Here is a 23,548-nt window from a genome sequence, read left to right as displayed (position 1 = left end):
GGTAATAATAGTTTCATTCATTATTCATTGAACTGTATTGTTCATTTACATGATTTCAGATAATCCTCTCAAGAACCTCTGAAAGAATGTTGGAATTCTCATAGGTCAGGAAAGTGGGGCTTAGAGATGTGAAGTAAATTGCCCAGATGACTGGCATCCCTGAAACTGGAACCCACATCTGCGGGGGCTCTTATCTCCTCTGGGTCCCCCATACACCCCTCTTAGTCAAGGGAAAAGGCTATTCCCAGTGATTCCAACAGGGTTCACTGCAATGCAGAATAGAATGAAAATGGAAGAGAAGTGTGCACATCTTCCTACAAGTCTCCACCCACTGAAATCTGGTCACACCAGGAGATCAGCAGTAGTTTAAAGGTTGTTTGTCTCTTACTTTTTGACAGAGCTGCCCTGCTCCTTTCTGTACATAGCAGCTAAACCTGTAAGTGTATAATGCTTGAGAAGATCAAAGGGTTGTCTTCTAAAATATGCTCTAAATAGCTATTAAATTCTACTTTAATCTGAAGTATAAATTCTACAAACACAGCTGTGATCTCCCAAGTGTATCGTGAATGTCTGAACAGCTGGGCAAAAGCTGCACTGGTGTAAATGGACTTGTCTCAGACATGTCTGTTGCAGCCCAGCATGAATTGGAAAAATTTTCCTGTGATATTCCTTTGGTTTGTTAATAAATGATTACAGGCAGACTGAGAGTGATCTAAACCCTACAATTAGTGTTGTGAAGACAGGAGAAAATGTGCCTATGTACACATTGCCGATCAAATTGTGCACTCTGAAAACGCTGCTGCCTAAAGTTCAGAGTCCTATACATGATCAAGACCAGGTATCAATCAGCCAAAACATCATCTGCTCAGAAAAAAGAATCTGTGCACCCTCTTTTTCCTTCTCTTGTGTTTCATTCTTTCCATTTCTCCCACTTCTCCCTTCCTGTCTTCCATCCTTCATCCCCTCGTCCTTTTCCTCTGCTTGTCAGTTAGTTTTTAGTTTTATCAAACTTACACATGTATATAAATTAAAGAGCCAATTAATCATACACATTTCCTCACTCCTCTTTCCCCTTCCCAGAAGCAATCACTTTCAACACCTTCAGCTGATTATTTTATCACCTCCATATCTCCAAAAATATACCTGTATTCCTTCTTTATTTTTCTGTTTCAGACATTATAAAGTCATCTTTTTCGTGAGATCAACAGTTATTTACATATTGTGACTTTGTAACATCAGACACAGGGACGCCATATAGTAAGCTAAGAGTACTTGTCTTTTCGTGCACAACTTTTGCTTTCTCTGGAGTTAATATATTTATCTCTTTAATTTGATGAATTGTCTATGTACTCATCCTTAATCCAACAACAAAAGCTTCATTAGTTGTATAATCTCCCTTAAGACATTCAGACACATCTGGATCTTTGTCTGTTTAGTCTTCCTGAAGAAACCTCTCTCAGAGCTTTCCAACCCACTCCAGTCTGAATCAGTCAAGCTGTAAGCTTGGGGCACAGCTGTCCCCTAGAATCACCCTTCAGAATCATTTGCAGGGTTCCTCTATTTATCTTTTGTCTTCATCACACGCTGTTCTATTCCTATGTCACTTTCTTGATCTATACTCTATTTTGGTGTGAAGCACATCCGTCTACAGACTCCTGAGAAAAGGTGCATGAGAAGTGCATCTTTGAGACAGTGCTTGCCTGAAAATATCTTTATTTCACTCCCACAATTTCCTTCAGAATTACAAAGATCTCATGCAGTTGGCTCTCAGCTATACATGAGTGTTATTGAGAAGACAGAAGCCTTTCTGATTCTGGATCTGCATGTGACTTTTTTTTTTTTTAACTTACAGAAGCTTATAGATAGGGTCTTCTTTTTCTTCCTGAATGTTCTGAAATTTTATGATATGTGAATAGATTTGGTGAGGCCTATTTTCAACTATTATGTTACATGCTTGGCAAGCTCTTTTAAACTAGAGACTGATGTTCTTCCATTATTGGAAATTTTCTTGCTTTATTTCATTGATTATTTCTTTCCATGTGTTCTCTCTTTTTGGAACCACTATTTCCATATTATTTAAATGTTGAACCTCCTAGACTTGTCCACTAATTATTTTCTTCTATTTTATATTTTTTAGATCTTTTGTTCTGCTCTCTGGGAGACTCCCTTGACTTATGTTTCAAACTTTCTAATGACTTGTGATCTCTATTGTGATGTTTTTTATTCCCAATAATATTTTGTTGTTGTTGCTGTTCTTTGAATATTCCTTTTCTATAGTGTCCAGTTCTTATTTCATGGTTTCATTATATCGTCTTATCCGTGTAAGGATATTACTGATACTTTTTTGATGTTGCTTTGGTCCAGTTTGGTTTTGATGTTGTCATGTTCCTCTTCCTGTATAGTTCTATTTCCTAAAAGTTGCTTTTTTTTTATTTGTAAATGTTCTATCTTCCATGCTAGAGGCTTTCCTCAGATGTCCCTTAATATTTGGTTGTCTTCTCCTATTAAGTAGAGTGCACTGCAGAGTTGGCCATGAGCTCTAAACACATTAGGTGGAGGTTTTCTTCTATGTGCCTCATTGCTAAGTGGGATGGATGACTGCTCAGCTGGGGAATCTCCAGTGTTAGCATCTTTGTGTCTTTCCTTCGGGTGGCCAAATAACCAAGGGAGGAATCTCCAAATCTTATGACTGGAGGGTGAAATGCCAGCCTTGTGGGAACTGAGTGAAGGTAGAGGGTTGAAAGAGATTCTCAGCACCCAGGATGTCCATATTCACCTGACCTCTAAGTTCTCAATAGAGTATCTCTGCGTTCAATTATACCTAGTTCCTCCAGTCCAGAAACCCTCTTTTTATTATTGACAAAGAATAAACTTCCAGTCTTGTATCATGCAAGGGGCACAGGGGAGAGGTAGTCACCTAGAATGAAAGAGGGAATCTGGGGTCTGATTGCTTCTTAAACCGACTTCTAAAAATACTCCTTATTTTAGTGACCCACTTTAACCCTACTTCCAGAGGTATCCAGTGCCACTAAATATTAAGTCTTTTGAGGTATAAATCATCTTGTTTTGTTTTGTTTTTTTTTTTGAAACGGAGTCTCTGTCACCCAAGCTGGAGTGCAGTGGTGCACTCTCGGTTCACTGCAACATCTGCCTCTTGGGTTCAAGAAATTCTTGTGCCTCAGCCTCCTGAGTAACTAGGATTACAGGCATGTGCCACAACTCCCAGCTAATTTTTGTATTTTTGGAAGAGACGGGTTTTGCCATGTTGGCCAGGCTGGTCTTGAACTCCCAGCCTCAAGTGATCCACCTGCCTTGGCCTCCCAAACTACTGGGATTACAGGCATGAACTACCATGTCTGGCCGAATCATCTTAATTCTAAGTTTTTTCCATTGCCAGTTTAGGATTAAGTTTTCCAGGGTCTGATAGGTAATTTACCCCCTTTTCTATCTTCTTTGTCCCTTTCAAAATTTTATTGCTGTTGTTTCCTCCCTCATTCTCCTTATCCTTTGGGTTTATGCTTGTTTTAAACATCCTTTTATTATGATTTTAGTGGAGCTTCTGGAGGCTATAAACATAGATGTATATGTTCTATCTTCCACCTTTAGTGGAAAGTCAGCCAAGATTTCCCTTTAACAGTTGAAGTCATGAGAAATCACTTGTTTGTATCTACCTCTAATACCGTGTATTAATGTTTAAACTCATTTTCTCTTCTCCCATTTTCCATGATGATGAAAGACAGCTAATCAATGATTTCCTTATGCACATTTTCAAGTACTCCATTAAGGCACCATTAAACATAAATGGAAGTGACTCCTCTTTTTCATTAAGAATCATCTTAACTTTTAATTTGTGCTTAAGTGCAGTTTACAATCCATTGTGATTCCTTAGATGTTTTTTAGTTCTACTTATTCCTAGTTAGTCACTTCTTAAAAATAAAGCAAGGTTTAAGTAAGTAAATAATTTATTCGTTTAATCAGTGAGTTATTATTATTTTCCAGTCACTGTGTTAAGTACAGAAATAGCAACAGGGAATTAGACAAATATGTTATGTGCACAGGGACCTTATTTCCTGTTCTAGTGGAGCTCAAATTCTAGATTATTAAAATTTGGGATAGCATATGTTTTTCTGACTGGCTATTTCTTTAGTGTTTGCTGTCATTTTGAACTCTTTTTTGAAGTTCTCTTATGCAGTGTAAGGATCCCATTAACATGTCAAAAAATTCTCACAGAGAAAAGTAATTGTTTTGGATGCCATTATCTGGGGGGAAGATTAGATTTTGGTTTCCATCAGTTTGGTAGGAGAACTTCACTGGTCCTCTTGGCACATTAGTTATATTTACATTAATATGGAAATTCCACTTCACAAAGCTTATTTCCCAAGTTCTAATGGTTACATAATAGAAGAAGCATCTCCTTATATTATTTTATCATCTTTAATTACAGTTTTCAAAAAACATTTTATGTAATATATTTATATTGGCTTGCCACTAAAAACTATGTTAAGATATTTATGTATTTATAGGAACCATGTTTGGGACATGGTTATTATAAGGACATATAATAAACATTGAGAATACAGTGTATGAAAAAATCCATTGCAAGAGCTATATTTTGCATTTCGCCATATTTTTGCAGGCTAGAAAACTGGCATAAAACTTGTACCTAGCAAGAAATATGTGAACCATATTGAAATTTAGAAATAAATGTATCCTTATGAGGTTTTGGTGGATATATTCAGCTGTAACATTGCCCAAGGATTTCCTAATCACCCCATGGAAGTGACTACCCATGCCTAATATGCCTACTGTTCTGCATGGCCTGGAATCCAGGTACAGCCATATTCCCTGAAGCAAGCAATGCTGGGTGCTGCCTCTTCTCCCTGAAAATATGCTTTTTTTAAGGAAAGATGGCCAACCCAGGGGGCATTGTGAAGGTGACACCCGCCACCTCCTGTCACTCAGGCCACCTGTCCTATTCCAAAAAGCTAAGGAAAGGTGGTTAGACATCAAGAATGATCAATCCTGAAGACCCAATCCAGTCCACATGACATTCCAGCAACAGGCAGACTTATCTATCTTTCCTACCAATTCTTCCTGGTGTTTAAATGTTTTCTAGACTCTCTGGAAGACACAGAGAAAGCCTGTCTTTGAAGAGAAGTCCAGTGGACATTTCACCCTAAGTGGACTTCCATGGGATTGTCTTCCATGAATGGCTCCCTCCTGAGGCTGATCCTCCACATCATGGTTATGTGGCTGTCATTCACAAACGAGGTTCATATGTAATGAGACTCAGCATGCCATACACCGTGTTCACACAGAGGGGTCTTTCCTGGCCACAGTTGATTGAGCCAGGAGAGAGTGCCCGCCTGGAGCCTGGCCAGTCAGAATCCTTCCACCAGAGTTTCCCAAATACCAGGGACTCAGAGCACAAGTTTCCTTCTCAGGGAGTTTCCTTCTCCCTGAGCCGCTGAAGCTGTTAGATGAGCACAAGGTATCTCCAGGTCCAACTACATGAAGGAAGCTGTTCTGTTGAGTGGGAGAAGAGAGAAACCAACAGAGAGAGAATGGAGGAGAACTTTCCAGACAGAGTCTGGCTGAAGCTGGGCCTGAGATCAGTGGCTTCTGAGGCCCGACCACACTCCTTCCTCCATGTCTGAGAACACGCTCTGTGTTTCAGAAACTCCATTGAACTTGACTCTCGCCACCTGCCATCGAAGGAGTCTTGACCGATAGCCCACCCCAGCCCAACACATGCTGTTTGGTCTTCCTTAGAACCAGATGTTGCTGATTTCATGTGGTTCTTCCTCAAAGACATTGAGCCAAAAGCTTCTCAAAAATCGTTCTGTTTCCAGAGCTCATGTCAAGTGATATTTCAAATTAGAATAAAGAAGGGGAGACAAAAGAAAAAGAGAGAGTCTGTTGGGATCAAAGTTGCTTTGAAATACACAGGAAACATCTCTCTGAACCAGCAACAATGAGAGTCCAACTGGCATGTGTGGTCAAGCCACCCTCGGAGGGGATGCTTCTCCCTCTGCTTGTAAGAGAGTCCCTTTTCCGAGCATGGAGCCAAATGAGGGTGAGTTGTCACATTTCTTTCTTTATTGGTTCACTTACTCAGCTCATGCACTATTTTAATATGCCTCCTACTCAGTGCCAACTGCTGACGGACAGGGATTCATCTTCTTCTCCTCCCCCATCTCCTCCTTCTTCTTTGAATCCTGTGATATAGAGTAGAGGAGGCACACAACAGATCCTTGTACATGAGTAGATCAACTGTCTTCCTTCATCAAGGAACTGGTTACCATGCAACAAGCCAAATGTATCTCTTGATGCTCCCTAATGAAAAACCTTTATGCCTATATCTAAGGAACCAGAATTATGATGTCTTGATGTTTCTCCTGCATCAAATCCCCAAACCTACCCCAAACCAGCTTGAGAGGGCTGTGGCTACAATTTCACAAAGGTTGGAATTACGGATTTTGTGCTCACAAAGAAGTGTTAGGAGTGTCAACAAGACTTGGGGTTAATAATAGTGCAATATGCTTACTTTTTTATGTGTAAATATTTTCTGCAAACTTGAGCACCATTCTAAAATTAAACGTGGAAAAAGAAACTTGTGCACATAACTTAAGCAAAGAAAATTTAGCTGAAAGTAAACAGACATCCCACACAACCACTCTACTATAAGAATTCTAAAACCTTATGATTTTTAAAAATATGTAGTTTAAATCTTACAATTGCTTTCCTTCTTTCCAGCAACTGAATATCTTACTATAGATGAGAGGAGGGAAGTGGAAATGGAATAGATTTTTCTAATCTATTAAAAAAATTTTTAGCATACCTTGTTCCAACATCTGTCTCAGACCATTTCACCAAGTAGAAAGACTTTCTTTTTTCTCATTAAGCCAAATTATATTTTGAAAATTTGAAAGCTTTTAGCAGTATTTTCTTCATGAAAATACACAGATGGAGGGGTCTCATAATGGCAAGTGATTTTCCAAGCCAGGGCTATTTAAAATATATAATCATCACAAGGGGGTATTAATCAACAGGACTTTGACAAATAAAGCCATCAGATTTGCACCTGGGAGTAGCTGCTGCAAGTGAAATATACTCCTTGACTGTCTGGGGTCCTAATGAAAAGTCCTGGATTTTCTCTTGGGCTATGCAATATTAGAGCCCGGTGAGAAGCAGAATGAGAGAAAAACACAGAAGTGACTACAGTCAGCAAGTAAGGCCAATTTCCATCATTTAGGATTATAACTATAAAATGGCAAATATCCAAATGAGCCCCTAATTTGTTAGTGGAGTGTTTATAGAGCTACTGAGTCATTCAACTGGAATTACATAAGACACTGTGTTACCATTTGAGAATTATATTTCTTGTCATATTTTATGTTGACTCCTGTGTGTGATGCTGGGAGTATGAAACACAGAGCACAAGCCAAGCATGGTGGCTCATGCCTGTAATCCTAGCACTTTGGGAGGCTGAGGTGGGTGGATCACTTGAGGCTAGGAGTTCAAGACCAGCCTGGCCAACATGGCAAAACCCTGTCCCCACTAAAAATACAAAAAAAAAAAAATTAGCAGAGTGTGGTGGTGTACACCTGTAATCCCAGCTACTCGGGAGGCTGAGGCACGAGAATTGCTTGAACCCAGGAGACGGGGGTTACAGTGAGCCGAGATTGCACCTCTGCACTCCAACCTGGCCAGCAGAGCAAGACCCTGTCTCAAGAAAAAGAAAAAGAAAGTAAGAACCACAAAGCATACCTCTATATCACAAGCAGACAGGCAAGGTCATAGCCATGGAGTCAAGACACTAAACTGTTGGATCTCAGGAAGGTCGATAACTAGAGTCCCCAAAAGAGAGACCTAACATGGTTTCCATGATATGATGCTGCTGCTGCTGATGATGATGGTGATTCGGGGGATGAGGGGAGTGCTATGCCAAGAATAATGCTAAAAGTAGCAATTTTTTCAGTACTTACTGAGTATCAGGCTCTGTACTGAGTACTGTATGTGTATTACCTCTTTTAACCTTTACAAAACCCTGTAAAATCGTTATTGTTATTCAGGACATTTTACAGAGTAAGGACATAATTCCTAGATAAGTAAGTAACTTGCCTAAGGCAACCAGCTAGTAAATGGTGAGCTGGGATTACTCCTAGGTCTATAATGCCAGTGCCCATGAGCCTGATGGGGATTGGATAGCATCCAATGCATTCCAGTCCCACCTGATTTTGCTCACTGATCTGAGGCCAGGAGCCCAGGGAGATCTGCCTACCCACCTTTGATTTGCAATGTGGCTGTGTCTGTTTCTTAAGTAAAGTGCAGTTGTACTTTAACTGGAATCTTGCAAATATCTGTACTTCCGACCTGATACAATGTGCTGCTTCTGAAATGGTAAACTTAAAGAGAGCTTGGAAATAGGATAATGAGTTAAACCTTCCAAAAGTTCTTATAAAAAAATTGAATGTAGCATTTAAAATTAATTATTTTGAAGAGTTACTAGTGAAAGCATAATATCAATGGTAACACTGGTCCTTTGCAAAATTCTTTCATAATTTGGAACTTCTGGGATTGTGGACAAGACAGTTCATTTTCTCAGTAGTGAGTTTCTGCATGATCTTTTTGAAATATAACATAATATCATCTGTAAGTCAGAAAACAGAGAAGTTCTTATCCTGAGAACGCACAGAGCATGGATTAATAATTAGGAGTATGTCCCTGGTTTATTTCTATGGAGCTCAGTTTTATCAACTGTAAAAACTGAAATTACAGCATCTTCTTTCCCTATATCACAGAATTATAAGGATCAATTCAGATATACATGTGAAAGCTTTTTGAGATATAAAAAGAAAAAAGCCTTATCCAAATGGAAGTGATTTTTTTCATGGTTATCACCACAAAATAAAACAAAAGAATTTTTAAAGCCTCATTCAACTTCTTCTCCTGTCCTCTGGTATATCACCTTTTTTCGTGCTTATTGGCAGGATTTTATAACCAAAGATGCCACTGCCTTTATTCTCCCTCTCTGCTCCCAATTTATGTGAGAGAGCTAGTCAGTACACATTTCGGATGGAGGGTAATTCAGAACCTTCTCATCCCCACATGCCCTGGAAGCTAAGGAAAGGAAGTCTCCCACGTAAGAAGAGGGCAAATTTATACTAATTATGCTTGTTGAAAGTTTTATGTAATACTTCCAGGAAAATAACACTCTAAGGCAGGTGCGTTGGGCAACTGAAATGCTATGGCCAAATTATTAGAGAATATCAAAGTTGTTTAGTAGAAACCAAGACATTGGAGAAAACACTGACATCTGACTTCAATGGAAAGAAAGAACAATAAGGCTCCTGCTTAAGCACCCAAGCAGCCAAGGTGAACAGTGTACTGTAGAAACATTCGTTAGCAAACTGCAGAAAACTCCACTCAAAGCTGTTTAAATAAGAAGATAATTTATTGGATCATATCAAGTGAAGGGCTAGGGTGGATATGGCTTCTGGCATGATGGACTCCAGAGCCCCAGACCTTGTCTCCAGGGACTTGTGTCTCCCCGAATTCCTGTATCCCTCAATACTATTGAAAGTTTTCCCTTGCTGTGGAAAAATGGCTACCAACAGCCCCAAGACCATGGAAGAAAGGAGTTTTCCTTCTAGGCGGATTCAGCAAAAGTCTGGGCTCCACGTGACCATCCCTGCACCCATCCCTGTAGAAGGGAGCTTAGTAGGCTGACCAGCTGCACCTCGGTCACATGGCCACCCCTGGAATTGAGGCCAAGCCCAGAGAAACCACAGGGCCAAGAGTACAGGAAGGTGGGTCCTCGACGTGCAATCTTTTGTTACCAGAAGGGGGAACAGATACTAGGTGGTGACAAACAGCTAGCATCTACTGTGCAAACCTGGAGAAAGCATAAGGACATCACGACCAGCTCACTTCATGACACCTCCTTCTTAACTTCTACAAATGAAGTCCAAATCCTGGACTTTGTGATTAAATATCAGGCACGTTCCTGTCCTTAATGGAGAACCCATCTCATCAGCTGTGTCCCCACCCATATCCCCAGCATTGTCCAATGTCTTCTCTTGAAAACCAGAGGAAACATGCAATTAAAAGGACTTTTAAAACTTTTTAAAAATCCACAGAGATGCACCCTCTCCCTTTGGACAGTATTTTATATTATTAAAAGAGATGCTTCACTCACTATCCTGGCCTGAGGTGCTTGGCTTTGAATTTGTGTTCACTCAATATCTGCAGCAATGCAGAGGATACAGAGTGACTGCTTGGCCTACACTGGTGGTCAGGAGGGCTTGGTTCTTCTGGGAACCAAGAAAGAGTCTACACCAAAGCTTTGTTCCTCTCTTGAGTGCTGAGAAGCAAAATTCTAGCAGTTCTTTTCTGTGTCTGGTAATCAGCAATGCACTGCACCCTGCTACCCAATTGAGATGAATGCTGGGGACAGGGAGGAAAGTCGGGCATTTTTATCTGGTTTTTAAACCTTCCTTTTGGCAGATGAAGAGCTGAGATTGCAGCCCCGTTGTTTCAATCCTGGACAACCAGCAGCCCATATTGAAAATACAGTTTGTGTCTCCAAAACAATACAATATGGGGTAGGGAGAAAATACAGCCAAGAAACTCAAAGCTAGAGGAAAATTAATTTAAGCTCGGTGTTTCACACATGAGGAAATTGAGCATAAATAGTGCAATGACTTGGTCAAAGTTCTGCAGCTAATCAGATGAATAAACAAGGCTAAAAGGTCTATTTAGGAAGGCATAATAAGCTCTTATATACAGAAAGCCCTCGATATGTGAAAACAGGATTTGGAGACAAGTACAGCTGGGTTTAAGTCTCCTCTATGTTTTAGCTATGTGGTCTTGGGCAATTTAATGGATTTCTCTATGCTTAATTGAGAAAACACTACCTATGTCATACTATTGTCTTAAGGATTCAGAATGCTTACCAAAGTACTTGCCATTAGTAAGCACTCAAAAGTGCATGATTATTCTGGAATTTTACTTTTAGAAAGGAGGAAAAGAAGGAAAGAAGGGAGAAAGGAAGACACAAAGTGGTCACTTTAGAAAATCAAATAAATCAGAGAATTTCTTCACGTACTTAGAAAGTAAAACTAACAAAAGATAAAAGCCTAAAGAAGATAATAGAATGAGATTAAAATAGACCTGGCAGGCCTAAGTAAAGATAACGAAGAGAAAAACAGTGCCATTGCAGAAATCCCAAATGTTTTAGAAGCTGCAGTTACCAGAATCGACACAGCAGAAACCAGTTGAATAACATTCAGGACAGGACTGAAAAGTCACAGATAACATAGAGGCAGAAGACAAAGAAACAAAAAAATGACAGAGAAAATTACTGTTCAGGGGCTGGACATTTAAGCCTCCCAAACTGTCTGGGCTGCACACCTCTGGGCCCCCTGGGGAGCCTCAGCAGGGAGGCTGCCCTGCCCCCCAGTGAAGACAGCCTGCATCAGGGGCTGCAGCCACACACATGGTACAACCAACACACACACCTGGCCCCAGGTCAGGGCCTCAGGCATTTCTCCTACTACCACAAGCTTAGGTTTACATCTGCATCCAACCCCCTTCTCCTCCCATGACCTCCAGACTCAGATGAAGAATCATGCACTGGAGCTAGGACTATGACTGCCCAGCAGCTGCCGGAAGGCCCAGGTAGCACATCCCAGTATGAAGGAGTAGGTGGTGAACCCTGTGGCAAACTTGGATGGAAAGGAGCAAGCAGACAAACATGACCAAAGACTTGGTGACAGATGATTTGTCTCTCCACCTGCTGCCTGATGAACTGTTCCAGGACACAGTGGTTCCTGAAGCCGCGGAACACCAGCTGTCTTCTATGGATGTGAGACCAGCTCAGGAATGCACCCTGCTTTTGCTTTGTCTCTTCCTTTGCTTCTCTCACTGCCGTTGTTCTTTCATCCTTGCTGTCCTGGGATTGGATTCCAAACAAAGTGTCACCATGAAGTTTTGCTCATATTCTGTTTTGGGGGTAATTCAGACTTAGATAATGATCAAAATGTGATGACAATGGAGATGATATTGGGTTCCATGAATTAGAGAATACAATAGAATGGAGAATGGGCCAATGGAATTAATAATAAAAATGCAAGAGAAACGGACTTTCAAGAAAGGTACCATGGCCTAGAATAGTATTAGGGAACAATAAATACTGGGATTAATCCTGGTAAGATTACTAAACTTCAAAACAACTAAAAGAAATGTATAAATATTCAATAAGAAGAAACAGGTGGCTCATAGACAAAAATAAAAAATAAAAGATTGGATAGAATGTCTCCTCAACAACATAGGACTGCACGACAAAATGGACCAATAAAATGTCTATAATATTTTGACGGAAAAAAATGCAAGTCTGAAGATTGTATACTCAGGAAACTGTTATTTACATGAGAAGTCTGCAGAAGGACACTCAAAATATGCAAAAGGGATTAATATATGAAATGCACTTGATATAATCTCACCCAATAAGTGATACTGTCCTGGAACAGAGATTTAAATAAAACCTTAAAACCTTTTATTATCCTGAAATAGGAATATATTTTCTTTCCCATGACCCAATAGCCAGAAACTGTAAAGGAGAAAAAAAGAAAGATATTTGCAAGGCAAACACAAACAATGCAAAATATAATTACAAATGTGACAAAAATGCTAATATCCAATTACATAAGGAAGTTTTAACACCAGTAAGAAAAGAAGCCCAACTGAAAAATGGACCAAATACATGAAAAAGCAATTTATAAAAGAATTCCAAGGGTGCGTGTGTGTGTGTACAAATATTTGTTCTGACTCATAATGAAAAAGTACATATTCAAGGCCAGACGCGCAGGGACGGCGGCGGAGGCGGCCGATCTGGGGCTGGGGGCCGCCGTCCCCGTGGAGCTGAGGCGGGAGCGACGCATGGTGTGCGTGGAGTACCCGGGCGTGGTGCGTGATGTGGCTAAGATGCTGCGGACTCTGGGCGGCGAGGAAGGCGTCTCCCGGATGTACGCGGACCCCACCAAGAGGCTGGAGCTGTACTTCCGGCCCAAGGACCCATACTGCCACCCAGTGTGCGCCAACCGCTTCAGTACCAGCAGCCTGCCGCCCCGCATCAGGAAGAGAACGAGGCGGCAGAAAGGGGTGCTGGGCACTGAGGCCCACTCTGAGGTCACATTTGACATGGAGATCCTTGGCATCATCTCCACCATTTACAAATTTCAGGGGATGTCTGACTTCCAATACTTGGCCGTGCATACAGAAGCAGGCGGCAAGCATACGTCAATGTATGACAAGGTGCTCATGCTCCGGCCCGAGAAGGAGGCCTTTTTCCACCAGGAGCTGCCGCTCTACATCCCCCCGCCCATATTCTCCCGGCTGGACGCCCCGGTGGACTACTTTTACCGACCAGAGACCCAGCACCGGGAAGGCTACAACAGTCCCCCCATCTCAGGTGAGAATCTGATTGGCCTGAGCAGAGCCCAGCGCCCCCACAATGCCATCTTTGTCAACTTTGAGGATGAGGAGGTGCCCAAGCAGCCGCTGGAGGCTGCAGCCCAGACGTGGAGGAGAGTCTGCACTAACCCTGTGGACCGGAAGGTGGAGGAGGAGCTGAGAGAGCTGTTTGACATCCGTCCCATCTGGTCCCGGAACGCTGTCAAGGCCAACATCAGCGTCCACCCAGACAAGCTCAAGGTCTTGCTTCCCTTCATAGCCTATTACATGATAACAGGCCCCTGGCGCAGCCTATGGATTCAATTTGGGTATGACCCCCGAAAAAACCCAGATACCAAGATTTATCAAGTCCTCGATTTCCGAATCCGTTGTGGAATGAAACACAGTTACGCCCTCAGCGACTTGCCGGTCAAAGCAAAGCGCAGCACCCACAACTACAGCCTCCCCATCACCGTCAAGAAGACACCCAGCCAGTTTGCCACCATGCATGACCTGAAGCAGGGCCTGGGCCCATCGGGGACGAGTGGTTCTCAGAAACCAGCTTCCAGCAAGTACAAGCTCAAGGTCAGCCTTCAGACACTGAGGGACTCTGTCTACATCTTCCGGGAAGGGGCCTTGCCACCCTATCGGCAGATGTTCTACCAGTTATGCGACTTGAATGTGGAAGAGTTGCAGAAGATCATTCACCGCAATGACGGGGCAGAGAATTCCTGCACAGAACGGGATGGGTGGTGCCTCCCCAAGACCAGCGACGAGCTAAGGGACACCACGTCCCTCACGATCCGGCAGACCATCCGCTCCAAGAGGCCTGCTCTCTTTTCCAGCTCAGCCAAGGCTGACGGCAGGAAAGAGCAGCTGACGTACGAGTCTGGGGAAGATGAGGAGGAGGAGGAGGAGGAGGAAGAGGAGGAGGAGGACTTCAAGCCATCCGACGGCAGTGAAAACGAGATGGAGACAGACATTCTGGACTACGTGTGACAGGGCCCAAGGCTGGACCTCCCTGACCCGGCCAGACTGGTGTCTGGCCTAATGAGGGAGCCAAGGCTCCCCATTGCCACCCACAGTGCCCGGAATGGCCCTAGGAGGCCCTCTGAGGACAGCTGGAGTCCCAGCAAAGGGTGCAGCTGACCCTAGCACTGGCTGTGACGTGCTGCTTGGTGCTGCCTCTGGTCCTGAGGGGTTAGGGACATCCCCAAAGGGGATGAACCAGCCCAGCATCCAGCCAGTGAGTGGGCACCCAATGCCTCTCAGGATGAGACCAGTAAATGCCAGAGGTGGAGCTGGGCAGCTGCGGAGCCCCAGGCCACAGGCCAGTCTTGCTTGGCTCTCATGACTGTGGTGGTGGAGACAGCGTGGGGAGCCTGGCCCATGGTCTCTGGTGGCAAGAAGTGCCTTTAGCTCTGGATCCCAACCGTTTGGCAGAGCTTTGGCCACAGCCAGGCCCCTCTGGAATTGTCCTTATTAAACCAGTTTCCTGAGAAAAAAAAAAAAAAAAGAAAAAGTACATATTCAAACGAGAATGTGATATTGCTTTTTACTTAACATATTGGCAAAATTGGAAAGGATAGACAATGTTCAGTGTTCCTATAGTGATATGACTGTTCTGGGGGGTAAGTTACAGTAAGTGTTGAGATTGTAAATGTGTATAATTGTTGACCGGCTTTCCCACTTCTAGCATTCTATCATTATAAAACAAGAGGATAGATGTGTAGTAGTATACATTGTAGCAATCTTCCCATTAGCATAGTGCTGTGAATGATCTAAATGTCCATTAATAGAGGATAGCTTAATTAAGTGTGACATATCCATTCAATTGAATATCATACAGATGTTCAGCACAATGCTGTATTTCAACATTCTTCGACCTGGGAAGATATCCATCAATATTTTGGATTTCAGAATGAGAATTTTATAATCACTTTTATGTATAAAAAAAGTATGTGTGTGTGCACGCACGCATAGTCCCACCCATATCACACAGGTATCTGAATGCATGAGGGTGGTTCTCTATGGGAAGAGAGATAGGGGTTACATTTTTACCTGTTTGTCCTTTCTTAGTGTAAATTTTCTAACTGTCCAACTTTTAAATTTACAGTGAGTCATTAATACAACTGCCTTTATTTAAGAAAAAGACTACTTAATCTTTTTATGAAAAAAGATTGTGACTTTCACTGGGGAGTTCCTGTGACGTTGGTCTTGCTGTGTGCCACTTTTACCATATTAGTGTTCCAGAAATAAAGAGCACCCAAATTAGGACAAACAGAGGCTATGCATTCAGAACTTCCATGGCAAGGGTCAGGCATCATCACTTGCATTTGGCAGAGACTTGAAGGCAAGCGAGGAGCTGGAAAGTTTCATAGTGAAAAAGGAATGGCTTCCAGTGTGATATGCTGGCAGGGTGTTGGTGTGAGGAAACTGGAGGTGGAGTCATGTGAAGTAAGACATCGTATGTGATTGGCTGGAGAACATATGTGGCTTTTTCTGCTGGTTCTGAGTTGGAAGTTGGGGGCGGTGGGTGGGAATTAGGAATGCTGGCAGTCATTGACCATGTCCTGGCTGTTCTGAGCCCGTTACTGCAGTGATTGGCTTCCTGAACTGGCTGCTGCAGCCTTGTGGGTGTGCATCGTTGTACATGGTCTGACCATTGCCCGTTTGTATATTCATCTCTCAATGCACTGCAATTAATTTACTTTATTGGCCACATCATTTCTAAAAAATATAGAATTCTCCCCTTGGGACTCAGCCATACCAGCATCTATATTAGCTTAGCAATATACTCAGAATAATATCTAATCTGTATTTCCATTATCAGCAAGTATTATCTGCCTCTATTCTTTACTGATTTAGTTTATAAGTATGAGTTATATAGCCAACTTTCGATTCAGCATTAAACTGGAATGTTCAAAACACCCCTGCTGTGGCTGGCTGCCATTTATGGAGCACTCACATGGGATCAAGCACTGGGTTGAGGGCATAGCATGTACTATTTCTCTTATCTCTCACTACAGCCCCACTGGGATGTCACTGAGTTCCATTTCACAGATGAGGAAATTGAGGCTTGGAGAGGTCCATGAACATGGCCACAGTCATGGACCTTGTTAAGTGGAACGCCATTTGAGCTTGGGTATGTCTGACTGTAAAGCCGGTGCTTATAAATCCCAGGAAATGTGAGACCGTGTAAAATGATTTGACCACACATCCGGCATCCGACCTGGGTTACCAAATCCCAGAGAAGCCTGGGAGAGAATGCAATGCACCAGCTCTGAGCTGCAGATCTTTCTTCTTAAAGACCATAAAGGAATCTTAACCCATAATTCTTTTATATACCTGGAGAGTTTCCATCATGGTTGCAGGAAGCAGGATTCTAGCTAGTGTCATCCTTTGGCAGTGACTGTAATTCACTTTGATAATTACTAACCTGCTTGCCCAAGGATGCACGGAGTCCCATCGTGGACGGGGGAACAAGAGTTACAAACCCCCCGCAGGCCGTCTTCTCCAGTAAAACTTTTAGTGCATTTACTGTTGTAGATGGCAAGACACCACAGATCCATTCCTTACAGAAGAGTTACCTTGCGACGTTATATCAGTGTTTACCAAGTGCGCGGGCAGCTTCTTTATAATTTCATAATTTTCTATTTGAACTGGATCCAGTCATTTGCTAATTGCTCCTTTGTTCTTTCCCATGGGAATGTATTTCACCATGTGAAATATACCTTGAAAATTTCTAATACATCTTCGTTTCCCCTCACTGGGTCCTTTTTGCCATTTCTATTTACTTACTCTCCACCCTGTCTCTCCTGTAATCAAATGCAGCCAGCTTTTCTTCACCAGCCTGTGCCATTCAAAAATGTTGGGACACTCAAGTAAGATAAAGGCTTCAGACACTGGGCTGGGGACATGTTCATATACTGGAGTCAGACTGCCTGGGTTCCCAACTTGGCTTTACTGCTCACAAGCTACATGACCTTGGGCAGAGAACTTAACCTCTTTGCACCTAATGGCTTATCTGTGAAATGGAGCTAACAAGAGTATCTACCTAACAGGTATTTTGTTGTATTTTTAGAGTTGTTATGGAAATTGAATGAAACCTTATGTAAACTCTTCAGCCAGTGACTGGCACATAGTAGGACTCTAATAACTCAATTATTTATATGTGTTTAGGCCCTAAAAGAATCTAAGTCTGAGCCTCAAGGTTGTTGCACAGCACGCAGAGACACAGACAAGCCCTATGAAGGAGAAGCTTGCTTACATGTATGATATGGTTTGGCCGTGTCCCCACCCAAATCTCATCTTGAATTGTAGTTCCCATAATCCCCGTGTGTTGTGGGAGGGACCTGGTGGAGATAATTGAATCATGGGGACGGTTTTTCCCATCCTGTTCTCGTGATAGTGAGTTAGTTCTCACGAGATCTGACGGTTTTATAAGGGTCTTCCCCTTTCATTGTGCATTCATTCTCCTTCCTGCCGCCCTGTGAAGAGGGACGTGTTTGCTTCCCCTTCTGCCATAATTGTAAGTTTCCTAAGGCCTCCCTAGCCATGCTGAACTGTGAGTCAATTAACCCTCTTACCTTTATGAATTACCCAGACTCGGGTATGTCTTTATTAGCAGTGTAATAATGGACTAATATAATGCATATACTTGTGGTTTAACACCTCATGGCTTCTTTTTTGCAGTTCTTGCTCACATACTAGTCAAATTTGGTATGGATCTCACTTCTTAGGGCTCTGTTCCCGCCTGGGATGGTCCTCTCCCATAGCTAAGGTGGCCACTCATAATGTCAGTGCTGGACAGACTCCACAGTGCCCCTCATGGTCCGTATGTCCCTGTGCTCATTCTCTTGTATAAGCCACTCCCCCTGAGTGTAGGCAGGACTAGTGACTTGATTTTAGCCATTAGAATACAGCAAAGGTGATGAGATGTCACATTCATGATGATGTTACCTAAGGTTGCAGCACCCCTTTTGCTAGAAGATTCTCTCCCATGATGGAATTGATGAAGCTGGCAGCCACGGTGGGTACCTATGTGGCAAAGAACTGATGGCAGCCTCTAGGAATCAAGGTGGCCTTCTGCCAACAGCTAGCAAAAAAACTGAGGCCCTCAGGCTTTAAGCCACAGAGAAATGAGTTCTGCGAACAATCATATGAGCTTGGAAGCAAATTTTCCCCCCAACTGAGCCTTGAGATTATACTGTGGGTAGTTCGACATCACAGATCACAGGGCACCAGCTTTGAAGCCAGGCAGACCTGCCACTTACCAGATATGTGACCACAAGAAAAGCACTGCATCTGTCCAAGATTTGGTTTCCTTGTCTGCACACAGGACTAAGAACATCCTAGTGCCCCTCACATGGCTGTGGAGGGGCAAATGAGACACTATATGGAAAGCACTTGGCAGAAACTTCAGACCTGTCAAGTGGAGGCTAGGTGAACATTGAAGAGCAGCCTGTTTGTACCCACATGTTGGGTCTCACTTATCTCCTTGGGTTAGATTCCTAGGCAAAGTTTCTCCATAGAGGGCATTAGCTGGATTTAAAACTTGATAGGCAGATGTCAGCCAGGTAGATGCCAGCCAGAGGCTCAGACACACTCTAAACAATGCACAGTGCAAGGTGGAACTCACAGGCACAAGGCCTAGCAGATGGAACGATCCTGCAGGACCCGGTCTTGGTCTTTGTTATTCTAGAGAGGGATGTTTGTGCTGCATGGGCTGCATCTGTGGCTCCACCATGGTTTGCGCTCCAGGAGTGGCATCTTGCCTTTCATCTCCCTTTGTGTAAGGCAAGCATGAGAATGACCTTGCAAGCTGGTGACAAACACTGAGCTGGTGGGGTCAGCTGCTCAGAAAAGCTGCACACTTGGCTTGGGGGAAGGTGGCACTGGGGGAAGCTGACAGTGTGCACAGCCCGCATGAAGAGGAGAAGCACAGGTGAGAGTCCATCCCAGACAGCCCTGAGAGAGCCATCACGGTCAACCAAAAGACCATCTTTACCCCATAAAGCAGAAGTCAATCCAAAATCTTCCACCAACAGAGAAGCCTGCCTATGTCCTCACCACGTGAGTGTGTCTGAATATTAACAACGAGAAGTTCAGGAGGGAAAGAGTGGAGAGGAGGCTCCTGGATGCTCACTGTTATTTTCTGATGGGACCAAAGGAGAGATGAGAATATTGAGTGTAGGAACAGGCCTTTGATATCAAATTGCCATATTCTCAGCCTTACTGCATGTGGGAGATGAAATCTAATTGGTTTCAGATTTCCCTTCCCTAAAATGTTGATCTCTTACTGCAAGTACTCAAAGATGAGTGGGAATGAATGTTTGGAGTAGAAATTTTATAGCAGACCTCTTTGTTTGTTTTTTAAGGACTTAGCATTAGAAATAAATAGCCAACAGAAAAAAATGAGAGGAGCCCCTAAAAAGTCAGGTGCAAGAGTAGAAATCTTAATTATTTTATTTTTTTGCTTGAGCTTTAACCCACAGACTTTCCACACATACTCATGTGTATTAGTCAGGGTTCTCTAGATGGACAGAACATATATATATATATATATATGTTCATATATGTTTATGTTCATATATATGTTCATATATATGTATGTTCATATATGTATATGTTCTGTCCCTCTAGAGAACCCTGAGTAATACACATGAGTATATTCCATATATATATATATATGGATAAGGATATATATATAAATTCCATATATTTTATATATATATATATGGAACTTATTAAGTATTAACTCACACAATAACAAGGTCCCACAACAGGCTGTCTGCAAGGTAAGGAACAAAGAGACCCAGTCCAAGTTCCAAAACTGAAGAGTCTGATGTTCAAGGGCAGGAAGCATCCAGCACAGGCGAAAGATGTAGGCTGGGAGGCCAGGCCAGTCTCTCGTTCACATTTTTCTCCCTGTTTTATATTCTAGTCGCGCTGGCATCTGACTAGATGGTGCCCACCCAGGTTAAGGGTGGGTCTGCCTTTCCCAGCCCACTGACTAAAATGTTAATCTCCTTTGGCAACACCCTCACAGACAAAACCAAGGTCAATACTTTGTATCCTTCAATCCAATCAAGTTGACACTCAGTATTATCCATCACAACATGCATCCCTCCAAAAAATAATGGGGGATATTTCTATGATAATCTCAGTAGGTATTTGTGAGAACAAAACGTTCCTCATTCGCACATGAAAAATAATCCAGGGGCATGGCATTCTAGCCTCAAGACCATTTTCAGAAGATGGGCCAGGAATCTGCTCTACTGTCCCAAATCCCCTCAGCACCTTGGAGAGCAGCCACGTTCCTGTCTCAGGGTCCTGACCCAATCCAGGGCTTCACGTGGCCACTTAATTACTTCTCAGGGCAGAATCGCAAAGCAGGCAAGGAAGGAGAGAATCTGTGTTGCTGGATGTCATTCACACCACGAATTACTCCTACTTTTATTGAAACCTGCTAGGTGTATATTTTCGTTTTCACTCTTAGGAATTTATGAAAACCAAAAATACATTTGATGATGTCATTTATTTGCTTAAAAACCCTCCAGCGGTTTCCTCTGTCACTCAGAGGAAAAACAAAAGTCCTGCAAGGCCACACAGAAGCCCTCCTACCTGTAAGGTGCCATCTCTCTCCACCCTCACCCTGCTCACTCTAAGCCAGGAAACTGGGATTCTCACAATTCTCAGCGATCCCTTACTTGACCGCTGAATCAGAAATCGCATCCCCATCTCCACCTCACAATACTCCAGCTCCCCCTTCCTTGCTGTTTCTCCTTATCACCATCTGAAATACTGTGTACACCTACACATATATATACACACATACATAGGATTACATATTAAATATATATTCTTGTTTTCTCTAACTCTATCACCCCATCCCACCCCAATAATTGGGCTCTATTTTCTTCATTGCTGCATTCCCGGTGCCAAGAACACAAAAGGTGCTCAATAAATATTTGTCAAACAAATAAATTAATTAATAAATGAACAATCTTCAAATGTAAGTAATACTGGCCCCATTTTAAGGGTGATTAAGCTTGGGCTCAAAGGATTCTAGAAGCTAGAGCAAGGTGGCACCACTGAGTGAAAAAGGACCCCAGGATTCAAGTACAGTTCATGTGGCCCGGTGCCTTTGGTATCTGGCCTCCTAAGCTTCCCTTTGCACTCCCCTCCTCCACACCAGCATTCTCACTCTCCAGGTATCCGTGGCCCTCATGAGTTCTTTTCTTTCCCTTCCAGTAAAATCTCTCCAGATAGAACATGAAGATCAATCACATTCAGGTAGAGTTGGCCAAAATTGACTAAAAGATTATTCATCCCTTGGGAGGCTTGCAGTCCAAGGGCTTCCAAAGCTTTGCCTGATGCATCCAAATCTAAAGGTGAAATTCAGGCCCCCAGCAGCACCCCTGGTGTTGGAGGGTAGAGGGTCACCAGGGCCCTCTCTTATCACTGCCCCCGTCACCCCAAGCCACTCTCCTACTTGCCAATGCTGCCTTGAGAGCAGGCCTTGCTTTTAAACACTTTATTCCTAAAACTTTAGTAAGAGGCGCAATTTTTCTTCAGAAAGAAAATACTCCTTCCTACCAGCTTTTCATCTGCTATGATTTTTGGAGTGCAAATAGTTTTTCATAGGCCTTTTTCCCCCTGAGGTTAAAATGATATTTTAGATCTAGAAGTGGGAAGTGAATTTTTCCAATTATGTTTTTGGTGTTTTATTATTCCAGCCAATCCATACAAATGCAAATAATAGAAAATTAGGAAGATTCTCCTGAAATAGCAATCTTTTCTGTATACAAGATGCCCCATTGACACCACACTTACTATGAGCTTATTAATGAAGTAACTCGTTTTCTACTCCGCAGCAGTAAATAACGCCTATCAGCCTATCTAATTAGCTTCCCTGCCAATAACGTTAGGCAGATAAGAAATACCAATTTCCCTGACAAGCTTCTGTCAGATTTTGCACATTTTATTGGAAGCATTTTGCATGTTACCCTTGAAACCTCACGGTGCTGCAGAGCCCTTTGCCGCATTTGCAGATGCTCCAAGAGAACTCCAGTTTCAGGGCCGAGGGTAAGGAGAGTGGTGCTGCCACTGGCTGATGGCTTAGATTTTTAAAGCCACCTCATAGGAACAAAGGCAGAGGCCATAGCGGCAGAAAACAAAGGGACACAGGATTGCCTGAGTACTTCACTGCATCTGTGTCCACATACGTATGGAGAAGTGGGAAACAGAATGATTGTTTGGGGTTAAAAAAGAATTAAAGGTACATCCACTTCAAAGGGTTTTGCTTGTTTCTGATTTCAAATATTTCTTTAAAATCTCAATGACTTCAGCCACTTGTGTGGCCACCAAGCAGGAAGTAACTGGATGTCATTAATGGATAAGGGAAATGCCTTCAGATCCTACACCAACACCTGGAGCACTGCTGGGCTGATCTCTCATTTCAACACCTGCACAGAAGTCTCCCACCTGCCCCACTCCACACACCCTGGGAACAGAGGCAGGGGCCACGGTGCCACTGAAGGGATGGCAGTGGGTTGGTATGACCTCTTATGTGGCTGCTGGTGGGGGAAGATGCCAGGGCCACCGCTAATGTGACCATGACCAAGAAAGGACCAGGCCCATGAGCAGACAAGGGAGCAGCAAAGGAGCAGGTGGAGGACGCCCATCCTGAGCTAACTCTTCCTCTCCCAGTGATGCCTGCGCCCTGCATCCCCACCTGCTTGTCCTCGCAGATGCCCAAAGGCCACGTTTGCATCAAGACTCAAGGCCATGCCTTTGAATCTAGAAAATCAGCCCATAGCTGCCCCTTCTGGTGTGTGTTCCTATGCGTGTGTGTGTCTTTAGGGGAACACTGATGTGAAGGAGGTGACCTTAGAAAGAAAATATGAATTTGTTAAAGCAGACCGTCTAAAAATTATTGAAGGGTATATCTGGCTTTCCTATACATGGAATATCTGCTGAAAGAAGGACCAGACCGGAAGGCCACGTGTGTCCTTTTGGATCCAGGGAACAGTGAGGGTGCAGTGGGTGATGCAGCAGAATGAGCAATGTCCTCCTCTTCTTGCTCTCT

General features: G+C 43.0%; 1 protein-coding gene across 1 annotated transcript; it reads left to right on the top strand.

The window, feature by feature from the left end:
• The first annotated feature begins 12,864 nt into the window (after positions 1–12,864).
• Positions 12,865–14,949, top strand: LOC129006180 (general transcription factor 3C polypeptide 5-like). Its single transcript, XM_063670391.1, has one exon. The coding sequence runs from the start codon at positions 12,943–12,945 to the stop codon at positions 14,452–14,454; it is 1,512 nt and encodes a 503-aa protein (XP_063526461.1). The 5' UTR covers positions 12,865–12,942; the 3' UTR covers positions 14,455–14,949.
• The last annotated feature ends 8,599 nt before the right edge of the window (positions 14,950–23,548 follow it).

Source organism: Pongo pygmaeus, chromosome 8 (genome assembly GCF_028885625.2).
Source record: "Pongo pygmaeus isolate AG05252 chromosome 8, NHGRI_mPonPyg2-v2.0_pri, whole genome shotgun sequence".
Classification (NCBI taxonomy): Eukaryota; Metazoa; Chordata; class Mammalia; order Primates; family Hominidae; genus Pongo; species Pongo pygmaeus.
The sequence above is the reverse complement of the archived record's forward strand: the minus strand, read 5'-3'. Positions and strand labels throughout refer to the sequence as shown.

Excerpts from the sequence above, each read along its gene's own strand:
- LOC129006180 (XM_063670391.1), top strand. The coding sequence starts at position 12,943 with ATGGTGTGCGTGGAGTACCCGGGCGTGGTGCGTGATGTGGCTAAGATG.